General features: G+C 40.8%; 1 protein-coding gene across 3 annotated transcripts in view; it reads left to right on the top strand.

Moving 5' to 3' along the window:
• HIPK2 (homeodomain interacting protein kinase 2) overlaps window positions 1–17,966 on the top strand; it is a 46,509-nt gene that overhangs the window by 15,606 nt on the left and 12,937 nt on the right. For all 3 annotated transcript variants that reach the window (XM_072399951.1, XM_072399950.1, XM_072399949.1), the window contains exons 2-9: window positions 4,177–5,248; window positions 11,829–11,952; window positions 14,462–14,581; window positions 14,961–15,047; window positions 15,592–15,776; window positions 16,777–16,939; window positions 17,031–17,157; window positions 17,406–17,527. In XM_072399951.1, coding sequence (XP_072256052.1) covers window positions 4,179–5,248; window positions 11,829–11,952; window positions 14,462–14,581; window positions 14,961–15,047; window positions 15,592–15,776; window positions 16,777–16,939; window positions 17,031–17,157; window positions 17,406–17,527 — 1,998 coding nt within the window. In that variant the 5' untranslated portion in view covers window positions 4,177–4,178. The remainder of the gene's footprint in view (window positions 1–4,176; window positions 5,249–11,828; window positions 11,953–14,461; window positions 14,582–14,960; window positions 15,048–15,591; window positions 15,777–16,776; window positions 16,940–17,030; window positions 17,158–17,405; window positions 17,528–17,966) is intronic.

Genomic DNA, 17,966 nt, shown 5'->3' with positions numbered 1-17,966 from the left:
TTTCTTTTTTTCGTAGAACTCCCCGATATCTAGAAAATGTTGTGTAATGATACAGAAAGGCTGAAAAGTTCCTCTCCAGCTCCCTTCTTATCATATAAAGAGTTCTCGGCCAGCTGGATTTATTGAGTCATCTATTCCATGTTCATCGCAATCTGATGTCTCGTGTCCATGAGTCAGGGCCAATGACTCCGTATGACATCACAGTGACATCACCAGCCTTCGTGCATGGAGGGAATTAGACTCAACTGACTCGCTATTCCTGAAAATGTCAGACAAAGACCTGTTGTCACTATTCTTAACGAACACAATGTTCTGTGAAATTATCCGTCTGATGGGAATGCATCGTCTGCAACTACAGCCAACACAGAGGGAGATACAGATCTCTCTCTCTCTCTGTATGTGTTTGAATATAAATAAATATATTATATATATATATAGTGTGTATATATATAAACGGATAGATAGAAACGAAAAGAGAAATAGAACTGTAGACAGCCAAGTGAACAGACACCAATTGTAAAGCAAGGGAAATGGACAGACAGATGTAGGAATAGACCGTTGGACATCAAATGAGAGAATCCGACAGGGGGAGAAAGATTAGATAGAGATTACAAAATATTCTTTAAAATGAAATGGGAACAGATGAATCAGGAAATACAGGGAAAGAACAAAATGTGAAAAGGAAGGAGGGAGCCGGATGAACTGTCGGATGAAGACCGAGATATAGACACACACAAAATGTATAGACAAGCCGACAGATAGAAGGATAGATAAATGCTGATTTGGAGATATACAGGGAGAGACCAAGAGATGGCCATGGATTTGTTCAGGTGATTGCTTTTTTTTTCTTAAAGCGTTTGTACAGATGTCACTAGTCTGCAAATGATTGTGCTCGTTACTAATAACCTATGCACAATAATTTCACAATCACATTTGTAACACTCTACGAATCTCTGCAAGTAAGCACAGTATTGCTGTATGTATAGATTCACATTCAATTTGATTCTGTTGAAAACATTGCACAGTTTATGGCCAGAGGGATTTGGTTCCAAAAAGAGTAAAGCTAGGTACACATGTGCAATAATTGTTGTTAGAAAAATAACGACAGATCAACGATTATGCAGATTATTATGAACGATCGTATTGTGCACAATTCTGTACATGCTGTAACAATGCGATCATTCAAATATAATCCACCAATAATGTACACATGCTTGATACGATCGTTTGAATGATGCAGGAAGTGACATGTAAAGGAGAAAGTGTACTGCAGAACTATCCATAATAAAAATAATAATAATTATTAAACAGGATTTATATAGCGCCAACATATTACGCAGCGCTGTACATTAAATAGGGATTGCAAATGACAGACTAATACAGACAGTAATACAGGAGGAGAGAACCCTGCCCCGAAGAGCTTACAATCTAGTAGATGATAACTGAACGACCGTACACACAATAGATAGTGAACAATCATCACCCAATCAGATCTGCCGGGACGGTCGTTCATTTCCAGTGACAATCCTTGTTCATGGAGGTCGTTGTGCGCTTTTTTTGTTAACGATTATTGGACGACCGGTCGTTAGTCATTCGTTTCCAACCATAATTATTGCACGTGTGTACACAGCCTAACACTCCTTTTTAATAAGAAAATGTTTTTTTTTTTTTGTGCAAAATCCATGTCCATGTAGAAGCCGCCAGTCTGACTCCTGCATTAAGGGCCCCCCAAAAGATATCTCTGCTCCCAGAAAGCACACCAAATGGGCCATATTTGCCATCACTATGTTGTTCAGACACCGACTTCATGCTGGCCCCCTTTTCCAAGATCCACCTGCAGGAATTTGCTTTTAGGCCATAGGTTTGCTTGCTGCTGGAACATCCACCATTTAAGCCTGTAAAGTGGACCTGTCACCCCCTACAGATAAATATAAAGATATAACTAAAGCATCAGCCATCATCTTTAAATATTCTGATATCATGTACAATGTATCTGAACGTCTCATGCTTTGCAATATGTATACAAAATAAACGACCGCTTTCCCTGCACACAGATAAGTCAATAACATATTTTCACGGGCAGGAAACGTTGTTTTTCTATCACAAGCACCCCAGAGGCCTTCCAGATTCAAGTCATAAAAGCAGCTTGCTATATTAAACAGCCCAAGTTATGTTGTTTTTGAACTCATAATAACATATAAGACATACAGAATTATAATGGCCGGAGCCAAACGTGTAATAGCTGGAGACAAGAAGGATTTTATCCAAAACAGAGGACTGTTAGGAGGGATGGCGCCGTGGCATTGTGTGCCCATACCCAGACTACATGTCTTTATCTTGTATACAGTAATAGATCTTATCCTGATATGCTCATTCATTAGATGTAGCTTGAGGGGAACTATTGTCTGTTGGCCTGGTAATGGTGTGTGCCCGTCGGTGTTGAGGTTTTACTTGGGGGAAAGCGTTAAATTTTATCAGTTGTTGGGAGGACAATGAGCCCCAGACTGAGGAAGCTTTTGTCATGTGCTTGGTGCTCTGACATAAACGTCTCTCATAGAGCGGCTATGTGACTGTGAATTCATACACCCGAGACATGCCCCATTGTTCCTGCACAAAGCGGCCCTGGGGAAGGGCACCGCTCCTGGCAATAAACATGGCACAATACAAATACCTTTGGAAGGGGTTTGCCAAATACCCATGTATTTACAGACTAAAGGCTGAATGAGAAATCCAAGTCAGTGGGGAATTAAAATGTGTCCATAAAAGTAAAAATTAAGTATATAAACAAAGCAAAATAGATATAAATGGCAATTAACTTGCTCTGTGCACTTGGTATCCGAAGCATGCTGGTGTTTAATGAAATACTTTTACATTTTTTTTTTTTTTCATCATTTATTCTACCTTTGTGCTACTGATGTTGTGTAGCCTTTTTATATCCATGCATTGCAGCAATGGCTGCATGGCACCACACAGGGAGAGTTTCCTATATGTTCCTATATGTGACAACCATGAACCATGCCTGTGTAATGTGTGCCAAACTGGTCACTTGTCTCCATCACAAGCTCTTTACTAGGGTGAGAAATGACAACAAAATGGAAATATTGAAATGGAATTAACCACAAAATAAACTTTTAATAATAGTTGTAAAATAAACAAAAAAAAATCCTCTTCTGTGTCCCTCGATGCCCCTGTACATTTGTAAAAACAGCAACAGTTTAGTTGCAGTGGATGGTAAAACAGAGCAAGATCTCGGAATGGTGAGACACCTAAGAAGGTATTTTTATTTTACATCTAATATACAACATTTATTTAACATATGAAGTTAGTGAACATTTGTTCACTAAGCAGTGTTATCCAGTTACTTATAGAGCAGAATCCATAACATTTTTGAGATTTCTCTCCTTTTCTGGGCATTTACAAAATTTGACAACCCATTGTCTAAAGTTCTGGATAGGGTCTTCCTCCTGTGTCATTTGCAACCCCTGTTTAATGTACAGTGCTGTGTAACATGTTGGTGCTATATGAATACTGTTTATTATTAATAATTAAATTACTCCATCATGCCACTCTGCTGGATTTTGTTCATTAAAACCCCACTCCAGCCAGTTTTTTTTTTTTTTTTCATGGATTTTCAGGATGATTTTAGGATTTTATTTGTGTTTTGTGTGTTTCTATTCCATTGTCTGTGTTTCTATTGCAGAGACATCCCCTCACTTCCTAACAATGTTTTATTGCTGTCTGTGCGTCCTGTTTGGGTAGCAACCAAACCTTTATTTTCTGTATTTGTATCTGTATTTTCTTAGTTTTTTTTGGCATTTGAGGGGCAGGAAGTCGGTGAAAATCACCGCAATAAAGTCCTATACAAAAAAACAAGGGATTTTTAACTACTTCAGCCAATTTTTTTTTCTTTTGTTGTGGATAGAGTAATGTTTTATTGTTCTAGTATGAAAAATGGTGTGAAATTACCCCAAAGTGGGCAGAAACCCCCTCTATCAGCTGCTTTTCCCTAAGCCAATGACTGCTTAATTCAACACATTTAACCTATAACGGAGTAGCTGGACTTACCATTGAAATAAATGTCTCCAATTTAGAGTTTTGGGGAAAAAATGTAGATGGTGGTACTGGGATGAATGTGACATCATAATGGATATATCATAAGTCCTTTTGTCTTTGCAGGTATGGCCTCAGCACTGCAAAACTTATCCTACCGCTGCCTCCTGTTGAGCTCCTATTGTAGCGTGAACAAGCCAAAGTTGGAATCAAGCTCCACCTGGGATATGACTGGTTACGGCTGCCACAGCAAGGTCTACAACCCAGGCAAGAGCAGCTCCACGACCAGCCAACCTGTGCTCACTCACGCTTCCCTGCTTCAGGCACCTTTCGAGCAAACCGTCATCTTTCCCACCAGTGCGGGTCACATTGTGGTGACCTCGTCCAGCACCGGGTCTTCAGCAGCAGCGAGCGCTCAGTCGCTCGGTGGTCCTCCAACCAACCTCATGAGGCGCAGCACAGTCAGCCTTCTGGACACGTACCAGAAGTGTGGGCTGAAAAGGAAGTGTGAAGAGTTAGACAACGGCAGCGTCCAGATCGTAGATGAACACCCTCCCATGACCCAGAATAATGCCAGCGGGGCCACTGCTGCCACCACCTCCACTGCCACCTCCAAAAACAGTGGCTCCAACAGTGAAGGGGACTACCAGCTGGTGCAGCATGAGGTCCTATGCTCCATGACAAACACCTATGAAGTTCTGGAGTTCCTGGGTAGGGGTACCTTCGGGCAGGTAGTCAAGTGCTGGAAAAGGGGAACCAATGAAATTGTGGCAATCAAGATCCTAAAGAACCACCCCTCCTATGCCAGACAGGGGCAGATCGAGGTCAGCATCTTGGCACGGCTCAGTACAGAGAGCGCAGATGACTTCAACTTTGTCAGGGCGTACGAGTGCTTCCAGCACAAGAATCACACCTGCCTTGTGTTTGAGATGTTGGAACAGAACCTGTATGACTTCTTGAAGCAGAACAAGTTCAGTCCGCTGCCTCTCAAGTACATCAGGCCTGTGCTGCAGCAGGTGGCCACCGCGCTCATGAAACTCAAGAGCTTGGGATTGATTCACGCGGACCTGAAACCAGAGAACATCATGCTGGTGGACCCTTCCAGGCAACCGTACAGGGTGAAAGTCATAGACTTTGGTTCTGCAAGTCATGTGTCTAAAGCTGTGTGTTCCACCTACCTGCAGTCCAGATATTACAGGTAAGCCCTTAACCTAAATTGTATAAAATACATTTGAGTTAAACCTTATAATGTGTCCATATCTGTTCAGGGCTTCAGTTTTTGGATCTAGCTATAGCTGTAGTACCCTGGTCAAAACCACTGTCTTACGCTGGAATGATCTAGGAACACTTTATGCTTATTTGTTTGCAGTGCAATAGAGCTGCACTGTTCAACCCAAGTCCTGGAAGGCCACACAAAGACCAGGATTTCCATGCAGTTCCAGTCCCTCCAAGACTGAGGTTAAACCTTCTTGCCGTAGGGGAATCTCCTGACATGCTCATTGCAGACTCCTAGTCCCTAACGAACGGAAAGTTTAATGTGTATGAACATATCTGTATAACATGTGGGTAGTTCCCTGGAATTTGTCTGAAGAACATTACATAGGACATGTATTTAGACTTAGACTTTAACACAAATCTATATTTTCATATAGCCTCACTACTGATATTTTCCAAGCTCAAGTCTGTAACTTTGCCAGGCTGACTTGGTCAATAGAGCAATACTGGTGCATGGGACCAGGACAGAATATTCAATTAGTAATTGTCTTATCCACACCTTTAGGGATACCTATAAATAATAAGGCACCAAAGAATGGGGTTTTTAGTGTAAGTTATTATACCGCAATTGGATACAGTTAAAATTCAACATTTAATAATTACACATGACACAAAAATTTGAACATATAAAAGAGTTAATATATCAGTGTGATAGAGGCATGTAAATACATTATTTTGATACACAGTTTACATAAATTAAATAGATTCACTTAATACATAAACATCATATATAGGATAGTTTTACTTGGTAACACGTTTCACAGAGTTCTGTCTGCTTTATCAGACCAGAAACTATGTTAGATAGTACAGGAATCTATTAGATATAAATTCTTTATGATTACAATTTTCAGACTGAGATGTGATTGGTACCGTCCTAGGGTTGGTATCAATGGAAGATATCATAGTAATGCCCTTCTGTAGTGAAACAAACACCAAACCATATAACAAAATATATATGAAAGAGTGTGAGAGATTCCTGGGGTACATAACAAGAGATCTTGTTGTTCAGTGTTATCATTATTCATGAAGCAAAAGGGTAAAAATCCTCAGGAAAATGAACATAAAAATGTACCCAATGTAGTGGTCAAAAGCAGAGGCTGATATGGTGTCAGTCTGCTGCAGGCAAGAGAAAACATTTCCTCCGTCTTTCTTCCTCCAATGATCAGACTGGGGCTATATAGTAAGTCACAAGGTGAGAAGCTGCATCAAGAGGTGATCTGTATTTTCCATTTGTGAACAACACAAATTACAGAATTTACATTACTGTGCCATCTTTGAGCGGTATCTAAGCCCAAGAAGTAGATGTGACCCTGAGTGATAACTGGACAAAGGTGGCTCTGACCTTCTCAAGTGAAAAACAGATAAAGGCATTGTCATTGGGAATACTGTGATCTCTGTGATAAATACCTGGGAGTGTTACATTGATTGCATAGCAAGCATGCAATTAACATAAAGAAATATATCTCATGCTGGTATCACGTTGAATCCTTTTTAGTACATATCTGTATTCTCTGCCTATTTTTATCATTTAGACCTGAGCACAGGACAGCACAGAAGGCTCTCTTAGTAAGAAAACAATCTGATGTCAGGGCTCCTTTACATAATAGGATTAAACTAAATCTGCCACTCAGCTACAAGAGCAGAAGAATAAAGCATGAACTAAACAAAAGAAACACCAACAATATTATAAATCGCTTTCTGTGTTGTAGTTGCTGCACTGGTTATGCCAGAAAGTGATACAAGGAAAGAAATCCCTTATCTTAGAATTGGAATAAGCTAACCTTCCCCCTAAATATATAGCCATGAATAAATGAAGGCATTGAAATATGATAAAACAGAACAACAAAAAATGTTTTTTTTACCTGCCAACATGTAAAAGAAGTGGTGATGGCTTTGTAAACTTATAATTTTAATTTTCGGTAGTTTAAAACAGATAATAGGTTTTAATATTCTGCCTGATACAATTGGCGTAACCCATTATGTGCCAGAAAGATGCACACTGCCATGTCTGCAGAGACCAGTATGGAGCTTAATTAGGTTAATAAGAGTCTTGATTTTGTCTGTTCTCGCTCCGCCGCGCTGCGTCCTCCCCCCTCCCTTCTGCCTGCACAAATCTTGTCCTCCTTTTCCCTCCGTCTCTCATTGTCATCTCCCTGTTTCTGCACCCTGATCACGACTGTCTGCTAAAACTGGCATTTTTTTTTTTTTGGAGTCTCTGCAACACAGTGCAGATTGGTCTGCACCACCTGCTGGTCAGAAAAAATCCAAAAACCACAGACAAAAAGAATACAAAAACATTTTACTTTTTGTTTTTTTAAAGGAGACTTTATACACTGTAATAAAAATGTGGACCTATAACCAAACGAAATTCACATGTGAGGTGGAACATATGTATAGCGACAGTAACACTTCCAGGTATATATAATATATATAATATATATTGTGCCTGTGCAGCTCTTGGCATTGTTCCCAAATTTCAGACACCTTGTGATTTTCCAAAAGATGCAAGGTGCAGTCTAAGTGAATATGGGGGAGAGAAGTAAGGAAATGCTTCTGACTGCACCAAACTAATCTGGCAAAGTCAATCACTGCACCTCAATGTTGTTTTTTTAAAGCTAAATTAATTTTGTTTCTTTGAAAAATAATAGTAGAAAATTTCAGAAAGTATTATTGCTGAATAGTAAAGTTATAATAAAAATCAATTATGCATTCCCCTACATCTTGTATTGTAAACAGTCCAATGTACCTTTTATTAGATCTCCGTGACTGTGTATAGTACAGTCTTCGTGCAGCAAGGGAATTATTAGAAGATGGAGGTTTTGTCAATCAGCAACTTTATCCTCTCACATGAAAAACATGTCGGTGACTTTTCCCTGGTCCTGCAGAACTGGAATGATGTTCCATATGGTCTGTTGACCGTGAAACAAACCTATAGGTCCATGTTTCTCAACCAAGGTTCCGTGGAACCCTTGGGGTCCTCTAGAGGTTGCTAGGAGTTCCTTGAGCAATTTGTGACTCTCAGGTCAGTTTAACTGACACCAATGATCATTTTGGCCATCTGTAAGGGTGATATTCTTCCCAGTGGCCAGCAATATAAGAGGAATTCTTCCCACTGACCTCCATGCTAATGTTCTGTGAGCGGTGGATCCAGCAGTTATAGCAGGGTTGGGATACCTGAAAGTTAGTTCAAGGTGTTCTTCCCATGTTAAAAAAGTTGAGAAACTCTGCAATAGCTACTGATGGATCAACTGAGCCCCTCTCAAGCAGACAAATAGGCAAATATGATGAGGGGTCCCCAAATGCACAGCATTCCAGCTCCGTGCACCTAACATTCTGTTAGTTTGGGCTTTGGACAATTGGCCAGTTCTACTTTTAAACCAGCTCTGTTCCTAAAGCCCCTCATAACCTAATCTGTGGCTTGAAAAGAAAGCGTCCAAACCATGTCCACTAAATACAAAAAGAAATCTGAACACAAACCTACAATTTGTCTATGCAGTATGGATGGAGATATGTTTAGCATTTACACCAATTTAAGTGAAGCTAAAGATTGTTGTGGCTTGTGGTCAGACCTTGCTAATGTGTGCTGCTTATTTTCTGTGTCTACTAAGCAGGACTGGAGCCTTCTACATGGGGCCCGCAAAAGCATTTAAATATCAATTGTCACTAACTGCCCAATGCAGCCAGTATAGCAACTGCTATAAATCATGCAGTGTGTCCATAGCATTAACAGTTTTTGTTTTTCTGGGTCCTCTTAAAACATGATTTTAGTACCTTTTGATCCTGTTGGTAGATATGTTTCTGCCTTTTTTAAACTAGGTGACAATTCTGTTTATTTTCCAAGTTACACAGCAGTGTGCTTTACATGGATGTTCAGTAAGCAACAAACAAATTATAACTCAACTCCAGTTAACACTTTCTAAGCAGTTCTAGCAATAGGTTTTGGAAACAAAAGCGTTAACCATATGAATAAAAGCTGATCGTTGATGATGAATATATTTATTTATTTATATTTATGAGATAATGAACAATAGAATGAAAATGTAATCTTTTGCAGCTTACTAGTTTTTGGAAGTTGTGGCTGTGTTAGTTTTCAGCAAGTTGTCAGGAATGCTGTGTCCTTTTCCTGTACAGTAAACTGAACAGACCATGTTATCTTCTTTCTCTAATTCCTGGGAAAAAGAGAAGTCTGGCCTGGGTGACAACCATGGCTTCCTCCATAGATACAGTGAGTTAGTTTTGTCCTACTAGGACAGGAAATGTGTTTTTTGGAGGATTATCAAGTAAGGATAAAAAAACTAATAAATCGCATTTTATGACTGGTAAGCTGCAACCTATATTCAGCATCAAACACTTTGGCCTGAGCAAAATTCTGAACAGGTGTAGTTCAAGTCAATTTAATAAAAAAAAAAAAAAATCTACAGTCAAACTTTTTATACCAATATAAAACTATTGAATGTATTTGAAATCAAACCAGGCTCCAGAAAAGTGCGTATTTCAAAGTAGCAAACAATGCAAAATTGTACAGAATGGATTAGGAAGCTTTTGGCAGCCTGGCCTGATGAGATAATGAGGCCTAAAACCAGCCTGAGCCATAAATCCTACCAGGAATACGGAGATAGAAGAGGGGGCTTGGTGACATGGCAGTAAAGCTAAAGGGCTCCAGGAACAGCTGAAGCGGATATAATGCAGAAACGGCATTTTATCAGCAATCCCACTGCCAGGAATATTACTGAAATTCAGATTCAATATTTGATCTGAATCTAATGTCTTCTGAATTTTGGGACTGATTCTGTTTGGCTTACATAGAAAATATATCATACATTTTTGTTTGGTTCCATGCTTCCCCCACTAAGGTCTCCATTCTCTATACTTAGACAAAGTCGTGTTCCCCCTTAGACGCCCCCTTCCCTCCGCCTTCTTTACTCTGTGCTGGTTTTGTGGTTACAGACAGGGGTCATGAAAAGTTCCCACATGGAAAAGACTAAAAAATCATTTTCTCAGCTCTGTTAACACTGCAGCAGCCGCATAGCACTTCATGGCTGTGGCAGAACAGAAGAGAATTGGCCCTGGAATGAAGCTGTGATTGTGCTGTCGCTGCAGAGCCAAAACAAACACATTTCTGGCACAGAGAACACTTTCTTTATAGCAAGCTATGGTTCAAAGAGGACCTGTGCTTTATTTTATGTGTCAATATCCAATGAAACGGCATCACAGCCATTAGGGTGCTCTCATTGGACAAGAGCATGACTGTTATTAGAGCCTTGGACTCGAGGCACTAGTATTAAAATGCAATAAAACAGAGAGGGGTTCCTTTGAAGCTTTTATGGTAGGCATCCTTTTCCAATTCCAAATACTCACCTTTCACCTCACTTGCAGAATCCTATTTGTTTAATGCAGCTAATGACAAACCTGATTGTTCCGTAAATAGAAACAGAAAGGAGAAGGGACCCCTTAGGACAAATGAGGCCTTGGGAAAATATAACGTGGGGAGCCCGAATGCACGGCATTCCAGCTTCTTGCATCTCATAATGTGGGGAGCCCAAAATGCACATAATTCCAGCTTCTTGCACCTCCTAATGTTGGGAGCCAAAAAACATCATTCCAGCTTCTTGCACCACGTAATGTGGGGAGCCCAAATGCACACAATTCCAGCTTCTTGCACCCCATAATGTGGAGAGCCAAAAAACATCATTCCAGCTTCCTGCACCACATAATGTGGGAAGCCTAATTGCACAGCATTCCAGCTTCTTGCACCCCATAATGTGGGGAGCCCAAATGCACATCATTCCAGCTTCCTGCACTCCATTCTGTCAATCAGGGCCCTGAGCAATTGTCCATTTTGCCCTACCATTAAACAAGCTTTGTGGCTTTGCCACAATAAAATGTAATCTGCACCTTAGAGATCAGTCACCAGGCTGGTATGGTGCTTAGCCCCATACGAGCTCCATACTGCTGAAGAGTGAGCACTTCTATACTAATTGTAACGGGGTTCATTAGGGTGATGGCTGCAAACTAAATTTGTGCTTTTTATGCTCCCTGCTCTAAAATGAATCTGTTACTTTACCCTGATTGAGCACAAGGTTCATTTCACAGTTTACCATGATTTCACTCACATGACAGTTATTTGCATTGTAGCTAAGTGTATACACACCTCTGAACATTCTGCTTCATTGTTAACGTTTCAGGTCAAGCTGCCTCATGTATGTTCATAGCTGCTAAGTTTTGATTTTTGTATTATAAACCTGCCGCAGTGGAAGTTCATCTTTTATATATCTTGAATTTTTTAGGCCAGCTTGCCCCTTTACCACTGACATGACAGCCTAAACATTAATGGGTTTATCGTGCACCAAACCCCACAATGGCTCATTGCCATGATGGATTGATAACAAACTTTATGTATTGTATTATTGTATTTTGTGCTGTATGTAGGGCAGGAGGATCTGACTCTATACACGTCTTCTTCTCCTTATCATTTCTTATTTCATTATCGTTTTCTTCTGCAGGGCTCCGGAGATCATACTTGGGTTGCCGTTTTGTGAAGCCATCGATATGTGGTCTCTGGGCTGTGTCATTGCGGAGTTGTTCCTGGGGTGGCCTCTGTACCCTGGAGCCTCTGAGTATGACCAGGTGAGTGCATGGCTCAGGATATCCAGCGTGATATGTCACAATGATTAAAGTATAATTTCTTCTATTTTATTTAAATTCTGGAAAGTGGGATCTATCTTCATTCTTGGGAGACTGCAAAATTTTACAGTTGGCAAAACAGCAGTGGAAGGGGAATTTTTTTCCAATGGGGGCACTTAGGCTGTGTACAGGTGCTAGATTTTCATCACCTTCATACATTCAACCATTTCATGATCATGACATCACCTAAGATCTGTACAGCTGTCCTACTATGTAATTTAGTGATCTCTCTACTGGATCACCAAATGGTCAACAGCATGCCTTCTTCTTGTGCCCTTTTCATTAAAGCAGTGCTGTCTAAAAGTTGTTCATTCAAAATGGTAATTGTAATTCCACATTATTCCCAATTTTATTTTAAGTGATATCTGAGGTAGCACTCACTGCAACTTATGGGGAGATTTCCACCTATATCCTGCATAGAAATTTCCCAGATGGGGACACATCCAGTAATAAAAACCTAATGGGAGTTCTAACCTTTGCTACACTATCCAAAACCACAAACAGATTTGGTTTGAGTCCAATAAATGTCTAACACAGCTTTATGAAACCCAATACCAATCAAATGTATTTTTTTCTTTTATTTTGTTTCAGTTAAGATTTTGTTTATAATTTAATGCCTATGCATCAGTTTTACATTCCAATGTCAGTGTGTCACAGATTGAAGAACCATAAAGCGTACAAGTATTCACTGAATGTATACACAGTGGTTTGTAATTCATACAGTGGACATGAAGTCTCCGATTCCATGGCAGACACAAAAATACCAAACCCCCCACCACTGCAGGCTTATACATTTAAGGCAGATGACAGGCACAGGCAAACGGTCCTTGTTGTATGGAATATTCCTCTGCCGTCTTGCTGGGGTTTCACAATATCATATTCTGCATCCAAAGACTAAAGATCTAACTTATGATTCCTTCTTCTTAATGATTAAAGGGCCCACGTTGTCACTGGTCTCCTCTTTGTGTTTTGTGTGGGGTCCATCACAGTATGGGAACCTTTTGGACCTTCAGCATTGGCAATAAACTGTTTTGTCTCCCAAAGCTTCCGTGTCAAAAGCATGAACAACCTTGGGGTTGTCCTTCTGTATGGCAGAGTTCACCATAGCCTTGCAGCATTGTCTTTACAGCACAGGGATCTGTAAGCCAGATAGCCCACAGCCAATGTTGCTGCACCAGCCCATTCTTGTACTCCGTAGCTGGAACTCATGTCTTCCCTCTAATTAACTGTCAAGGACACAGGTCACTCAGGTCACATCTTCTGCTCCCAACACAGCCAGAGAGCAAAGCTCAATACCAATCAAATTTAAACACGTGTGTGTAATACTTCCCATATCTGTGCAAAATCGGAGCCATGTCTCATTGCATTTATATTTGCAATTGTTATGAGCCATCTCATTCTAAAGGAGACTCCCTGGGGGCTTCCTGCAGAGTCCCTGAATGTCACCAGACAGGAAGTTTGTGGGACTTTGTTCATATTCTTATTTATCTTCTAAATTTTTTTATGCCTTCCCCTTGAAATGTTACTCATTGATCATTCTGTAAGCCAGTGTATATTTTCACTTTATTTTCCATTTTATTGTACCAGATTTTATAAATGACACAACAGTTTGGGCTTCAGGGGTGGAAATTTAACGCTCCATGATTTATTTTCAATGGTTTTATTTAACATGGCATTAACCTGTATCCAGCTTATGTACAGATCCTGCACATGATTGTTTCTGCCTGTAGGCTTGCTTTGAAGTGTTCTTCTGACAGCAATAATGTTTGCTGCACTTCTAGCAGGCTAAGTTAACATTTAGTGAAAGACAGTTGATGATTTTACAGATCTCCCAACTTTCTGAGATTTATAGATGTTTATACATCTGAGCAAAAAAGGGGGACGACTAGTAGGAATGAGGAACAATGCTTTGTTCCAAAAGAGGAAATGAAGCATAGTTGGGAGCTGTGACTGCACTATAGGATGGACCGTGGCAGTAACCCAGTTGAACCATGGGGATGTATGTTCACGATATCCAGGATATAGTGTGGTCAGGGATTTATTCCAGAGATGAGAGGAAGGAGGTCCAGGCTGGCCCGCTGTTCTCCTGAGCCACCAAAGCAACAAAGGTGGTCTCCCTGGAAGGCAACAAAGATGCCAAGAGGCACACAGCTTGCCGATTCCCCCCTTATGTGCAGCGTTTGAACTCCTAACAAGATGACATTTAGTTTGTTTAGCCATTTTTAAAAAAAAAAACTGTTTACACTTTTTTTAAATCCTTTTTCCATCTGCTTGTTAGAAATAAGAAATGTGAGTGCATGGCTCAGGATATCCAGCGTGATATGTCAATGAGAGAAATGTCATTGTCATTGTCATATGTCAAGAAATGTGCGTTTATTTTTTTTTTAATCTCAGAAGATTGATTATGACAATTTGCTGACATCTCATTGTGAAACTGTGTGTTCCCTTACAGATCCGATACATCTCTCAGACCCAAGGCCTTCCTGCTGAATACCTCCTCAGCTCTGGAACGAAAACTACAAGGTTCTTTAATCGTGACGGTGACTCGCCTTATCCTCTATGGAGACTAAAAGTAAGAACAGCATAGATCCTTGGTGGCATTTGTTATAATGCTCCATCCTCCTATCTCGGCAGATAATTTTTATGTAATTTACATAGCACATCAGCTTTATCACTGGTCTTTGAATATTGGTAACATTTAATGGAGTGTAATTAATTTCAAAGGCAACAGGTCCTCATGGAAGGTAAAAGACTGGGTTGATTTTTACACTTCCTGGAAAAAAATGACCATATGAAAATATATGTTGTTTTCTGGAAATTACTTTGATGGAAATATTAGGAAATGGTTACAGTAAGGTTATGAAAACACCTCGGGTTAGTATGGGATATTTAATGTTGAAAAGCTTGACATGACCAATGTTTTATTCTTTTGCTGTGATTTGTTTTGTTAGACTCCTGAGGATCATGAATCGGAGACCGGTATTAAATCCAAAGAAGCCAGAAAGTACATCTTTAATTGCCTGGATGACATGGCACAGGTAAGGACAATCATGGGGTGGTCAGGTTGTGCAGGCTCATGTCTAATATTTTATTTGTTCAGTATTGAGAACCCATTACCACGACTTTCAGTGTAACCCTGTGCAGTACAACACCCTTGTACAACCAGTTATCAGTATTGTGGTTCTAAGGCTAGGTACACACATGCAATGGTCCTCATCCAATAATCGGTTCAGGGCTGATATCGGACGAGAATCTTGCGTGTGTACAGTGCTCGTTGTCGAATGACCGTCCTGGCAGATTCACAGATGGCGGAGGATGGACGATCGTATCGCAAGTGGAGGGGAGAGAGTGCAGTGGGGTGCTGCTCCATAGTGCGGTACAGCGCTGTATGTACAACACTCGTTCATGCATTTATGCAGTCTTCCACGACAATTTGTTATGTGATCACTGGCACAGGTTATAAGAAAATCTCCTCAAATTAAGAAAAAAAAACAATAAGAGCCTGACAGAGTTTAACTCTTCTTTATTTTATCCAAAGGTTTTTGTTGGGTTCTAACACATCCTCACCTATATATTCCTCAGGTGAATATGACCTCGGATCTGGAAGGCAGTGACATGCTCGTAGAAAAGGCAGACAGACGAGAGTTCATTGACCTGCTGAAGAAGATGCTGACCATTGATGCGGATAAGAGAATAACCCCCATCGAGACCCTCAACCATCCCTTTGTCACCATGACCCACCTCCTGGACTTTCCGCACAGCTCTCAGTACGGCCTCTTGCTGGTGTCCAAGATAGGGGAATGGGCATTAGATAAAGAGAGGGTTGGGGTTGGAGGGGGGTGATATATATTTTAGTAACAAAGAAATTGAGTAGCTTACCTTTCCTCTGTCTTAGTGCATAAGGATTTAAATGTATGCATTAGCTTGGAATATTCTGGGGTGTCCATGGTTGTTGGGGTATTAGAACCCCATGGACACCCTGATAGTCCTGCAGAGAGAGAGATGACAGACCTTTAATTTCTATAATCAGTCCCATAGATAGGCTTTATATGTTATCAAGTCTTAACAGACAGGCTCTAATAATAGAGTGTAATGATATATCCTTAATAGATGATAGGCTTTAATGCTAGAGCTCTATTGTGTTTCTAGAGAATATTCTAGCTCCTTCACACTAGCTTTCTTAAATTGGTTGTTCTAGTATATGGGGTCGGGGTGTAATGATCTATTTGGTAGCTAGGCTTTAATGCTAGAGCTCTATGATGATCTTGGGGTATATTCTGCATTATCAGACAGGGTTTGCTAAATGAGCTCAGACTGTAATGATATATGTTGAATATGCTTTAATGCTAGAAATCTTGTTTCCTGCATGAAGATTCTATATTATTACACAAGCTTAAGTAGATAAGCAAGACTGTAATGATATATGTTTAATTTTTTTTTTGTTTTATTTTATTACTTTTTGGGGGGGGGGGGATTTTGTATCGCCACAAGCTTTAGGCAATAGATAGGCTTTAATAGCAGATAGGCTCTAATATTTTCTTATTTTGTTCTTGGGCAGAGTGATTTCTGCAGCTTTCTTCTTCCTCATGTGTTTTCGTGTGCATTCAGTAATTTTGCATCTTTCTCCATTCTCTCTCTTTCTCTTCTGCTGCATCACCCATTCTCCCACCTGTGTCTATGCATCCCCCTGCTCTCCCTTTTCCTCCTTTCCCCCCCATCTATCTCTGTCTTGCCCCTGCTCTTGCCCCTTTCCCTATGTTTCCGCAGTGTAAAGTCTTGTTTCCAGAACATGGAGATCTGTAAGAGGAGAGTAAACATGTACGACACTGTGAACCACAGCAAAACGCCCTTCATCACGCATGTTGCGCCCAGCACTTCCACTAACCTCACTATGACCTTCAACAACCAGCTGAACACTGTGCACAGCCAGGTGAGCTTTGCCTTGGACTTGTGACTACTTTTTTACCTTTGGGATGATTATTTTTTTTTAAAGGTTTTAACCAGCTGTTGTCTTCCATCAGCCCTCTGCTGCATCCATGGCAGCCGTAGCCCAGAGGAGCATGCCGCTGCAAACTGGGACTACACAGATCTGTGCTCGTCCTGACCCCTTTCAGCAGGCTTTGATCGTCTGTCCGCCAGCCTTCCAAGGTGAGGACTCAGTGAGCCCCACTAGAGGATGTTTAGAGAGAATGAGGGTGCCTGTGGCCCTATATGCCAACAAGGTTACTGGGGTCCTTTATCCTTTCAAGGCCGTATGGCGGCTGAATGGTTAGCGCTGTGGCTAGCAGTACTGGCACACCAGTTTTTATTTTCCCTTTTTTCTGTGATAGATGTGACCGGTTCCATATTCACTTTTCTTTGTTGGATGCACTAACATATTTTTTCTGGTTGTCCAGGACTGCAGACGTCTCCTTCCAAACATGGCGGCTACTCTGTGCGCATGGATAACACCGTGCCGCTCGTAACGCAGACCGCTGGGGCTCAAGCTTTGCAGATCCAGCCAGGACTTCTGACTCAGGTATGAACCTTCAATTTACAGATATTCCATAGGACATTAAAAAGAGCCCTGACTGAAAAGCTTAAACATTATTTTATAAATATATATCCACATTATACAGTACATTTATTTTTTGTTTTAAAGCGTACCTAAACTCAGAAGTTTAGTTTTTAAGTGCAACACCCTACACCCAACACAGCCTAGCCAATTGAGAGTGAATGGGGTCACAAAGCCTCCTGGGATACCTACAGCACGCATCCCGGGAGGTTCTTGGGTGCTCCTTCTGCGCATGCCCAAGCATCTCGGGCATGCGCAGAAGGAGCCTTTTTGTGAGAGGAGAAAAATTTGCCGATCTCACGCATGTGCAGTGAGATCGACAAGTTTTTCTTTCCAACCTATGTCACCCGATCACCTGGGTTGGGTGATGTAGGAGGAAGAAGAGAAGATGGCGGCCCCGGTG

This window comes from Pyxicephalus adspersus, chromosome 2 (genome assembly GCF_032062135.1).
Source record: "Pyxicephalus adspersus chromosome 2, UCB_Pads_2.0, whole genome shotgun sequence".
Classification (NCBI taxonomy): domain Eukaryota; kingdom Metazoa; phylum Chordata; class Amphibia; order Anura; family Pyxicephalidae; genus Pyxicephalus; species Pyxicephalus adspersus.
Note: the sequence above shows the minus strand (reverse complement) of the source record. Positions and strands in the feature narration are given on the sequence as shown.